At 33.7% G+C, this 12,529-nt stretch overlaps 1 protein-coding gene and 1 pseudogene across 1 annotated transcript; both read left to right on the top strand.

Moving 5' to 3' along the window:
- Window positions 1-1,996: 1,996 nt before the first annotated feature.
- LOC120194101 (DNA (cytosine-5)-methyltransferase 3B-like) lies at window positions 1,997-4,828 on the top strand. Its single transcript, XM_039196499.1, has 8 exons — window positions 1,997-2,092; window positions 2,593-2,769; window positions 2,898-2,989; window positions 3,133-3,175; window positions 3,290-3,346; window positions 3,497-3,545; window positions 4,195-4,505; window positions 4,574-4,828. Exons 1-8 carry the CDS (start codon window positions 2,063-2,065, stop codon window positions 4,685-4,687), a joined length of 873 nt encoding a protein of 290 aa, XP_039052430.1. The 5' UTR covers window positions 1,997-2,062; the 3' UTR covers window positions 4,688-4,828.
- A 6,283-nt stretch (window positions 4,829-11,111) lies between these two features.
- LOC120194488 lies at window positions 11,112-11,923 on the top strand (annotated as a pseudogene).
- Window positions 11,924-12,529: the final 606 nt, after the last annotated feature.

The following is a 12,529-nucleotide window of genomic DNA, read 5'->3' as shown; positions in this document are numbered from 1 at the left end:
GCAACTCGTCCATATTGCGAGGTGCTTCCAGAATTGGTTGAAAACAACCAAACTGTCGGAGCACGCGATAAGTGGAGTATCACTCAACGGTCGCATAACAGATCAGAGGGATCATCGCCATCCAAACATCTGATGGACCCCTAAACTCAAGTGGGATCACTGCTCTCACATCATCGGTAGAATATGACACCCATTCAAACTAAAACAAATAATATATAATTTTTATCAAAATAATAATCTAATTATATAACTATAATCTAAAATCGATTTTTAAACATTAAAATTCATACATGTGTGCCAGCCTTCTGATCGATTAGCACCCTAATTTTTTTCTAAATCATCAGGTAGGTCCTGATGATTTTTCCTATCAGTAGACCACCTATTCAAGGAAAAAAAATTGTAATACGCTGTATAAAATTATTAATATACAAAATCAGTTTTATAATTACATCAGAAGTAGTGGAAATACGAATGAGTTCTTCACAACGGGACATAAAAAGGAAAATCGATACCATGCCCAAGACTGCAGCAGCAGGAGACATCCGCCGATAGCATTACGCTTGTAGTCAGTGGCTCCACACATCTCCCTGTACAACAAAGCCAAACTGTCGAGCTCCAACTGAATGATCCGACGAGACGAAAGTCACTAAGATGTCGCAACCACATGCAGTGAACTAGGTTGCGCGATTTGTCCGGCATCAGCAACCCTCCTATCAGCTGCAGTATGCATGCCCGTGCATACATCTTAACCTCATCCTCAGAGGCGTCTGCGCTCAACTCTCGAAAATTGGCATCTAACCAATTTAACGGTATCCTACCTCCGATAAAATTTTCCGGGACACGTCCTAGACTATACCGACACAAAGTAGTACAAGAACCGGAAGCTATCCTCGATATCACATCTCCATCCACCGGAAGCCCCAGGTGCATAGAAACATCCTCAAGTGTGATCGTGCACTCTCCGCACGAAAGATGGAATGTGTGGGTCTCCGGCCTCCACCGCTCTACTAAGGCAGAAATCAGGTCTGGCTCTATCTTACAGTGACCATGATATCTATCTATGAAATCGAATCCAGCCTCTACTAAATACGGCAATACACAGCTGGGTATCACTAACTTAAGATTCCTAATAAAAGGATCTAATACACGGTCCTTCTCCTAAAAATAAATAATTACAAAAATTAATTCTTAATCTAATAATCATGCATTAAATAAAATCAACTAATTATTACTAATAATTTAAATTAAATTAAAACGTTAAAATGTTACCGTATCAGCAAAGTGTCGAGATATTTAATTCTTAATCTAATAATCATGCATTAAATAAATCAACTAAATATTACTAATAATTTAAATTAAATTAAAACGTTAAAATATTACTGTATCATCAAAGTGTAGAGATATATGATTTCCATCCGAGTGAAGTAGACTGCCTTCCATTATATATCCGCAAAAGAATTATATTAGTAAAATATTAAATAAAATAAAATACTTAAATAAATTATATACATAATAGTAAAAATATTATAAAATATACCTTAAAAAAGAAGAGTATTTGAGAGAAATTTAAAGAATTTGAGAGAATTTGATGTGATAAAAGTGATTGGGGATGGAGGTATTTATAGGGAGGATTAGGGGTGTGGAGCGGGTATTTAGGGGTATAGCGTGCCCCTGCACCACTTTATACCCCACGTGTCAGATACCTAGGTATAGAGCGGATCAGGGGGCGCGTTATACCCACGTGATGCCAAATCACCGTATATCGCAGGACAGGGGACGCGTTATACTCACGTGACGTCAAATCAGCGTATAACATGATTCAGAAGACGCGTTTCACTGCTACAAGTGTTAGATCTAGAAATATAATATGAACGTTGTTAGATCGATAAATATACCGATCAACGGTAATTTATCGGAAAAAACGCCGCTACCCAAAGAAAATTTAGTGCGGTTTTTCTTTTTCTCGACTATTTTCTTATTACTTTCATCGGTCTCTTCCATTAAAAATTCTTCCTTTTCTTTACCTCTTTTCTCATTTACATCGAAGCTACTGTCTCGCATTATGCACCTATTTTCGATCCTGGCCAAGACAGTAAGTTCTTCTTTTGATCTTTCTCTTAATCTATCCTTTTTCCTCTTATGGCTTTGGTTATTCACAAAATGTTGGAACAAAGTAGCTCAAGTTTTGGGTTTTGCTTGATTGATGAGTGGAAAAAATATTTTCTTTAATTTCCCTTTCCTGCTAACCAAACAAAGGGTAAAAATGTAATGTCATTTCCTGTATCTTTGAAGATTTGCGTGTACAGTTTACTTTATTGTTAGGGTTTATGACACTCATCAATTACCTTTTTTGATTATCCCTTTCTTTGCAAATCAAAATTTCTCTCTACTCTGTTGGATTTGAATCTTAGATGTTCGAGTATTTGGAAAGACAGTCGAATGCAGTGAAGATTTTACTTTTATATATATATATTATTAGTTGAATTATGTTAAGAGACTATTATTGTGATATCTATTCTAAGGTGGATTTTTTACTTTGTTGTGTAAAATTTTGCTGATATTATTTTTAAACATATTGGATTTTAAAACTAGATCATGTGTGAATCACAAAAAATACAAGATACGGAGGGCAATAGTACTGCTGATGGCAAAATTACTGATAACAAAGAATGGGAGAAGGAATCTGCGTCCCTGCAGTTGGTAGGGCGGGTGTCGCTCGGAGATTTAATATGGGTCAAACTCCATGGAAACTCATGGTGGCCAGCAGTGGTACGCCTAATGCAGTGGTTGTTTGATTTTTTTTCAACTAGCTTTATTTTCCAGCCTTCTAATGATTATTTAGCATTTTGAACATAATTTTCCAGTTCCGTGGATCCTAATTGTCGGTATCTTGTCAGGTTGTTGATGAGAAGAGTGTTAGTGAGAGTAGTAAACCCGGAGGTAAATCACGGGGGAAGGTGCTAGTGCGTCTATATGGGAGCCATGAGTAGTCAGTTCTCTGTTTCCCTACTTGATTATTGTATTTCTTTGAGAAAGATGTGTTAAAGTTGATTGGTTTGAGATTTAAAAAAATTTAATTGTGTCAACAAAATTTAAGCGATGATTGAAGTGTGCTATTTGTCCCCTCTGCAGCTTTTATGCAGATCCTATGAAATATCATTCCGAGTTTAAAACGGTAAGTTCCAATCACGTGTTTCCATCTATTTTGTTCAACCACTTATGTGAATTAGATTGCATGGTTGTATTCTACTGATTTAATGATTTTGATATGTTATTTCTACATCGACAGATTCTAGAACAGAGAAATGGTAATTGTTACGACATTCTTGACAAAACTTTGGCGCAGGTAATATGTTTCTTTTTCTCTCATCTATATCATTGTCTCCTTTTTACAGTCCGAATGCTCTCCCTGTTTTTTCAAAAGCTATATAGTTAAGCAAATTATCCCTAAAATTTGCAATTTATGACTCTGCCATAATTTTGGACATGGCTGCAGCTTCGCCAGAAATATATTAAACCAAAGGGGCAAGGATCTAAGGCTACAGGTTAGTGTTTTAGTTTGCTTATCTATTGTCCTAATTAGATTCTTGTTTATTTTGCCGCAGTTCTACTCTATGATCTTTATGATTGAAAAGCTTTATTGCAATGAAATATTGATGTTGAAATTTGATGTATGATATTCAAAGTTACGTTATTTACAGCCAAATTGATGTGATAAATAAGTTTCACTTTCCGGCTTTGGTATAATCAGCTTTCACAAATGTCGCAACACAAGCTGTTGGTTTATCGCTTGAGACTAAAATAAGTACTGCTGAGGCAGTTCAATGGCACTTAGCCATTGTTTCTTCAGATGATCATCTAAAACTGATTAGGAGCTTCGGATTTCAGAGAACGGGCATCTTTCTCTCTGTTTTCCCACCCAAATAAAAAGAGAAGTTGATAACTTAGCATGCGCTTTTTTTTTCCTGTTGAACTTCATATAGTCCTTGCTCTCTAGACGTTACACTCACGAGGGAATTGGTATATTACACCGAGCTTTGCTTCTTAGACCTTTCTTATATGCTTAGGATTTCATCTCAATGTTTTATTGAATTAACTTGCTGGAATTTTTCTTTCTTTTGCTCCAAGAAGACATTTGATATTACAATAACTTATAATATGAACTAACAAACTCTGGAGCTGATGCTTCTAAAGGCAAGACTTCCAAGCAAGACGAGACTCCCAAGAAACCCAAGAGAAAGAGCCCTAGTACCGATAAACATGCAAAGAATAAAGCCGACGAGCAATCGAGTGTCCCGAAAAAACAAAGGAAAAACAGCCAAACTGCAGAGAAAAAGAAGCCAAATAGTAGAAGTGCCAAGGAAAAGCCCGAGAGTTCAACTTCTAAGGAACAGAAGAGGGGTAAAACTTCAAAGCAAGGTGAGGAGCAGAAAAAGTCGAAGCCAAATAGCTCGAGAACATCCGAAGAGGAAAATCTGTTAGATGAGACTGGTAGCCAAAGCTCTGTGAGTACCCCAAAAATTTCCTAGAAGTTCTTTGAAAACTTATTTCGTAACTAAATTGTATCCCTCAGGGTGCTTCATCAGGAGAATCTCCTAAGTCAGGTACCCGAAGAACGAGAGTGATGCAAGGTCTGTGTTTGATTGCACCTCCCGGTTCACCATTTGACAAGATCGGACTCATATAGCCAAGTTTGTCAGAACAAATTTCCCATGTCATGGTACTATTCCAATACATTTGTGATGCGGCTTAAATGGCGTAGCTATGAACTGTACGGTTGCAAAATTTAGTTCATCCATGAACAAAGACAGTGGAATCAGACAACTTATGCGTAGAATCTTATGTAACACTTAATCTGTTTGAAATTTTACTAGAGGATAAAATAGCCATGGGTTAAAATTGGGAGTATGCCTTCTAAATACTTGTACCTAATGGGATCCGAATTTCATGCATGACCGCATATTTTGCAGCTAAATGGGCAAAATGCATCCCAATTATTGGTGTTTCACCTTGTCACTTTTCTGTCCGTGTTATCAAGAAGTGGTTATAAAGGGAACCAAAGTTGAAAAAGCTTGGAGGGGCATTGTCTGTACAAAACTGACAGATGTCGGGCTGCTTTAAGTGACATCCGTGAGTTGGAACAGTGCTTGAAGTTGCCTTTGCCTTTAAAGGACCTTCCATTTGCTGTGTAAGTGAAGCCAATGTCCCATCTATTTACCGTCTTTTAGGTTCCATTTCTTTCCTTGGTCCTATGTGCCTCGGCTTTCGATTTCACGAGAAGAGGAGAGAGTACTTTTCCACGTACGTATTCCAAACTGTCGTTTTCTGAAGTTGGTCCCCTCAAAGCCTTTCGTTTTGGCAGTGGAATATGGGAAGGACGTACCCAGAGCTTTGCCTGCCATCACTCAGATCTTCTCTTGTTTTTCCTTCAATGTAAGGTTACTCTCATTAATAACTCAAATTCTACCTCCTCTTCTCCGTATTTTACTACTTATATTTATTTAAGATCATTAAGGTATTTTGATAACATAATTTAAGAGATCATGACCGTTCTAATTTCGTTATGGTCTGCTCTTATTCAATAATTAAATAATTCAGCTAATTCTATAAGTTCAAAAATAATAATCCTTCTTTATTGATAATGTTAAAATATTCATTACTTGTTCGTTTGTTTCATATATATTGGCTCGGTGTAGGTATAAATAATGAAGGAAAGCATGAGCCACGAGACACAAGTTGAGTTGGGTCTGCCCATTGAAGCAAAGGAAATGTCATGTTCATAGATAGTGAAGGGAGGTTTATGATGTTAGGAAACGAAATGGAAATCTATTTACCAACGTTGTCGGGACGGGTCACCGCCATTAGATGTTGATCTCAACTCTTTACAGTATTCGATACCTAGTGGTGGTCCACCCAAAACACACATGCAATTCTACACTATAACACCCATAGCTCATATATGTCTCGTATCACAAGTTAAAAATTTCACATCAACTTAACATACACATGTTGAATATAAATATTTAAAATTTTGTTTCATTAAAAACAACTTTTTTACAATTTAAAAAAATGCATAGTCATAGTATAATACTTTATCGTTCCAAACAAAGTTTATGCAGCAATTGACAGTTCCATGTTATTTCGTATTTATATTCAACTACCTAATATTCCTTGATTTAAAATCATCCATAATATTTATTCTTTAATACTATTATAATTAAAAATAACCAAAATTTAAAGCACTCCTAAATTACTATTAAAGACCCTTTTTAAAATAAATCTTATAAAACAACTCAACAAATATAATGTACATGCCACTAATAAGTCAAAGTTAGGATGTCTTACTGATTCGGTCGGTAGGTTTGATTTTCATAAGATGTTGGCAAGCTTCTTACTTCACATCCTCTACTTTATTCGATCATACGCATGAAAATTTTCACGCATATCATAAATAATTCAAAACATAAAAATAAATGTAAATAAAATCTTTAAAACTTCAAACCAGACTTTCCAAGACATATTTTCCTCATTAGAAACCTGAAAATCATGGTCTCATAATTTTATCAAAATCACAATAATCAACATCAACAATAGTATACTTTGCATATACTTTCCATTCAGACACATTTCAGAACTTCCATATTCCGTATTCATATTTTTTCCCTTTCAGTCACTTTCAGAACTTTCCTTATTTTCATTTTTATAGCCCAATGTATACTTAAGAGAATGCAAGGTACTGAGATAGACGTGTGTATGTGTGCAATAAGCATTTCAGTGTTTTATCAGAATCAGACTATGCACTTCAGTGTAATCATATCATTTGCACCAACTATGCTATCATAATCAGAACATATAAGCACACATAATGCTATCACATCAGAATCAGAATATGCACACAAAGTGTAATCACATCGAAATTTTACTAGTGTACCTTTGAGTAACACCACAATATATCATAATCACTACACCTCATGGCATGTCAAATGTACCTATGACTCTCAATGTAATATACCATGGGCTTTCAGATCATATCACATTCAATTAATATTCGACATTTCAATATCAGAATCATTTTCAATATTTATTACGAAAACACAAATTTGGGCAGTTCATATCCTAAATAATTCGTAAAACTTTATTTAAACATTATGAAAATCATCCTTAATAAAAATAAAAATATTCTTAAAATAATGTGAGGTTGACTTATCGCACGTCCTCGAACAGAATAATTAAATAAGTAAATTGCACTCACGTTAATACTTTATATACAAGTCAAAACATAAATCTCACTAAGCCTTAAGCTTAAATTCTTTGCTTTCAATTAGCTTATTCACGAATTAATTACAATTCATAGTTTGCGCTATCTTCACATAAATATATTTTGTATTATATATATTTAATTATTATTCAGTTTATACCACTGGAAACTAGAAACTCATATACGAATCTAATAATATAAGGCACTTTTCTAGTTCAATTTGTACAATTTATAGCGAATTTCAACACTGACTGACAGAAGTTGTTTTAAGCAGAATCTGCTACCCTATTTTTTGGTCTTGCTACCCTGTTCTATGGTCTAGCCTCGAATAAAAAATTGTATTTTTATATACACCTCAAAATCAGTAGACATTTGTTTTATAAAAATAGATTGATTTACGAATCTAACGGTATAAATTTCATCGTTAATCATTTATGTATAATTTATAGTAATTTCTTAAACTTACTATTCAAATCTTGAATTCTATTAACTTTTCCTTGATTAGCTTCTTTATCTCATTCCATACTTCTATTACTTATCGAATAAACATATAGGCTTGAATCATAATTTACATAACATTAGGAGTCACTTCTTAACGGAGTCACTTCGACTCTGGCTCATCACAAACAAATGTTTGTTCAATAACATAAATACAAATTAAATGCACTCACATTTGCCTTGCTATCGTACTTCCTCCACGATAATCTTCTCGATCCCACAATTTTTTTCTCCCCTTTCAAGCTATTTGGGTCACTAGATTTACCATGGTCTGACGATGTCATAAAATAACATAGAATGTTCAAGCTATATGTTAGTATCGAACTAACATAATCTAAGCGTAAATATAAGATTCGATAGAAATAAAACCAATACTTAAATCGATATAAAACTAATTGTATTTCCATCATAATTTCAAACTTCTTGAAATATTTCCTTAAATTCCATAAATAATTATTTCCATTGTCAACCCTTCAACTTTTTCCAAGTAGACAATCAAACCACTAATTTTGAATTCTTTCTAGAATTCACTTTAACTTCTATTAAATTCATAATGATCATTCACCATTATGATAATTGCATTTTAATTTCTATAATTTCCAGAACCTTCATGAAATTATCAAATCAATGCTTTAACATAAAATAATATACAATTTCATCCTAAACTTTCTTAGACTTTCGAATTCAACTACCCAATTTGATAAACTTACAATTCGATCCCAACTCAATATTTAAACTAAAAAATCAGCATATAAATAAAATTTCCAGCAATTAACTATTTTTCTCAAATGATACTTTCACATTTAAAAACTTGAAATCAAGTCCCTATAATATTAGACCTTTCGAATTCTAACCTGAAACTTTACCAAACTTGCAATTTGGTTCCAATCAACTTTCTAACTTAAATTTCCAGCATTTCAAATATTAAAAATCAGCATTGAAACCTTCAAATATCTCATTCTTATAATAATGTCCAATAATTATCAAACTTATAAACTAACCCTTTTTCTTATCCAAGCTTGCAAATTGATCCAAATTGATCTCTAAATTACATAGAACATTTCTAATATCATTTCAAGGCCATAGGAATTTTTTTCAATATTTCCCCCCTAATTTCCTCTTATGGCAGAATATAACAAGTCTTTTAGGGTTTGGTTATTATTTCATTTCAAGCAAACATCAAAACATGAATTTAATATGGATTACTTAATCTCCAACATCAAAAACATAAAAATATTTCATTAATTCTTCAAACCAACCCTACATAAACCCTAATCACCAAAACTTAACATCCAAGCATGCTTAACATGAATTACTTATACCAAATGATAGAGAATTTAATAGCTTAATCCAAAAACTAATCATGTAGCTTTAAAAATCAAAATGAAATTTATTACCTTGGAACCATTTAGGTTTCGGCCAAGAGAGAAGAACAAGCTGGAAAATGTTGATTCTTCTTCATTATTCTAGTATTTAATAATTTGTACACTTGACATTTTTATAATATAATTGAATTTAAAATTCAATTAATTAAAATTTCCAAAAATACCATTAATGAAACTTGAAAATTACCAAATGTCATTCCATTATCTTCCATTAAAATATTCCTTACTCAAAGATGAATCAACTTGGCTTTGAATTTCTATTTGTCCATGTAATTTTCAAAAATTGTATTTTTAGTCACTAAAATTCCATTGTTTGACACAAATCTGAAAAATTACGGTGACCTGAGCTAAATTTATCTAATAAAAAATATGAAAATAATATTTCCAACCATTTCCTAACATCAATCAAATTTTCATGAAATTCCGACTCGATCCGATTATTCAATTCCTAGACCGAACTTTATTGTTTTATAATTTTTTTTTGCTCATCCCATATCAAAATATGAATGTCATAAAAAAACTCCATCTTTAAGAATGAGCTATTCATTTATGAATAAAAAATCTTTTTAGGAAAATTACCACTTTGGTCCTTGAAATTTTCCAAAATTATACTTTGACCATCAATCTTTCAAAATTTACATTTTGGTTACTTTAAAAATATGGGGTATTACATACACGTTGTCAAACTATTATTTTACAGCTTTGTTTCTGTTTTATTTTGATCATTTGATTTTATATTGTTTATTTTGATCACAAAATTTATAATATCATTCCTTTTGGTCACTTGTAATTTTTATTATTTTATGGTTGGAATCCTTCTCCATTGTTGTCGATCATCGTTTGTGACATATTCGTATTAAGACGTCTCCTTTTTCTATTTCTTTGTCCTTCTCAGCTTGATTTTTTTAAATCAACAAAAAACTCAAATCAAAGCTTCAATCTTATCTTAGTACGATATAGAAATATCTATTTGTTTGATATACTGAAATTGATATATATTACTTTTTACTTCCTTCTCAACCTCAAAACTATTCTGATTGAGAGAAAATAGTTCGACATCGATGAATCAAATAGAATTGAAAATTTAGAATTTGAAAAGGAAAATTGCATTTTTTTGTATAAATTTATCAAAAGTATTAAATGATATTTAATACTTAATGGTTGAATAATCAAAAAGAATGAAATTTAAAATTTTAATAATGAAATTGAAAATTGTTAAAGTTGAGCAACCAAAACAGGAATACAAACAAAGTTGAGTGACAAAATTAGTTTACCCTTTAATCTTCTTTCAAATTTCATCTTCAATTTCTTTGGACCTTGGTCAAATAATAAACTTAACAAATTTCCATTTTTTCAGGTTTTTACAAAGCTAAATTATTGTAAGCAAAACTAAGATAAATCAACACAATTACAAAAAGTTGCTATTTGCAGAAGAACCTGACACGGTGACAGCAGGCAAGACGTGAATCATCATAACAATCAGTAATATATCGTGTTGAAGTAACCAATTTACATACACATATGCAGGTGATAGCAGCAAAGAGACGATGACGATCTTATATAAAAAAAAGGAACAAAGGAATGCGTGTGAAAGAAGCAATGAAACTAGTACAACTTGTATATATTAGTCCGGCCGTATCACCATTTTGTGACAGGATTCAAAAGCTGCCGGCGCCAGCCACCGTTATTCTGTTTTTTACTTGTTAAAATTTGTCTCCAAAGTTAAATAATAATAACATTTAAAATTACCAACTGAGACTTAGTTAATTGAGTTTTGACCATTATTCTGTTTTTTACTTGTTCTTTTATTTTAAGTTTTTTCTGCACTCTAACCAATTCCCACCTCGGATAACGATTATTCGCCTCAAGTAAAAGTCATCATCAGCAGTAGCGGTAAAAAAGAAAGGAAAATAAAAAAAACAAGTGCTTGTCTTAGTACTTTTACTTTCACTTGCACTTCTTCCAAACTACAGCTATCGTCTCGCTTCATTCTATTTTCTTCTCCTCCTTTTACTCTTATATTGTAAGGGGAAAATGTTTCCTCTTAAAAGTTTCTGTGGTGTTGAGAACGACAGTCCGGTCACTTTAATGGAGGGTGACGATTCCATCAACGCTTTATCAGAGAGAAAATCAATGGAGGCCTGTAAGAGTCACAAGGAAGCTGAAAGGAGGCGCAGACAGCGTATCAATGCCACTTATCCACTCTTCGCTCACTCCTCTCCCAACACCACCAAGGTTTTAACAAAACATAGTATATTGTTATCCAGGTTAATGTTATTTAATTTGTTTGTTTGTTTTGGGGACAGACGGATAAGGCTTCGTTGCTGGCGGAGGTTGTCCATCACGTGAGGGAGTTAATGAGGCAGACTGAAGATGGGCGGCGCCACCGAGACGGTTGTTGTAATGACAGTCAACCGGAGCTCGACACGCTGTGGTCGTTCCCGAGGAATGCGACGAGGCGGCTTTGAGCTTTTGTGATGAAGAAGGGAAGTTGTTGAAGGCGACGGTTTGCTGCGAGGATAGACCGGGTTTGAACCACGATTTGAGTCGGGCGATCAGGTCGGTTCAGGCTAAGGTGATGCGGGCTGAGATGACGGTTGGTGGGCGGACCAAATGCGTTGTGGCGATGCAATGGAGCGGTGACGAGGAGCAGATTGGACTACTGAAACGGGCTTTAAAGGATGTGGTGGAGAATCGGGTTTCTAGTTTAGCCCAAGAAACGGGATTTAAACGGGCTCGGAATTTTGGGTCCGATAGTGAAACAGGCCATGGTTTTGGGTAGGCTGAGGCAGTATTGGTTTCGTTAGTAATAAATTACAAATAAAATAAAATATTATAAGGTTAAACTGAATGTATATTTATAAGATATAGTCTCAGTTGGTGATTTTAAAAAATCATGATATAACTTAAATTTTGAGTAATTTGGGATGTTTTATTATAGTATACAGATAAAGATGTGTCTTCAAGTATTGCTAATTGGTTTTGAACTGGTTTTCCTTTCTTATTGTTTGAAATGGCCTGGTTTATCCGTGAGTATAATAATCTTCAATAGTCGTAAATTCAAGGTGTATGAGCATATACTGATGAAAGTTATTATAATTAAAACATAAGAATTAAAAATGATTAAATTAAGTTATGAACACCTAATCATAACAAGAGCATAGTTTAAGGGCTAATACAAAATTTGACCTAAAAACAAACATCTAGTTCGCTGTGCACAAAAACAAACCAAAATCAAAATCACAACCAAATTTACGGAGGGAAAAATCGGAGGAGACGAGTCGGAAGCAAAAAATCATGATCTCCCAGTTCTTCGTGCTCTCTCAGCGAGGCGATAACATTGTTTTCCGTGATTGTCAGTTTGTCACGATGGAAAGGGAGTTAGGGT

This window comes from Hibiscus syriacus, unplaced genomic scaffold, assembly GCF_006381635.1.
Source record: "Hibiscus syriacus cultivar Baekdansim isolate YM2019G1 unplaced genomic scaffold, ASM638163v2 tig00116997_pilon, whole genome shotgun sequence".
In the NCBI taxonomy this organism is placed as follows: domain Eukaryota; kingdom Viridiplantae; phylum Streptophyta; class Magnoliopsida; order Malvales; family Malvaceae; genus Hibiscus; species Hibiscus syriacus.
The sequence above is the reverse complement of the archived record's forward strand: the minus strand, read 5'-3'. Positions and strand labels throughout refer to the sequence as shown.

What these genes read in the sequence shown, in the direction of transcription:
- LOC120194101 (XM_039196499.1), top strand. Translation starts at nt 2,063, where the DNA reads ATGCACCTATTTTCGATCCTGGCCAAGACA. An exon ending in TTTCGATCCTGGCCAAGACA is followed by an intron (nt 2,093 to 2,592) that starts GTAAGTTCTTCT and finishes TTTTAAAACTAG; the next exon opens with ATCATGTGTGAATCACAAAA. An exon ending in CTATATGGGAGCCATGAGTA is followed by an intron (nt 2,990 to 3,132) that starts GTCAGTTCTCTG and finishes TCCCCTCTGCAG; the next exon opens with CTTTTATGCAGATCCTATGA.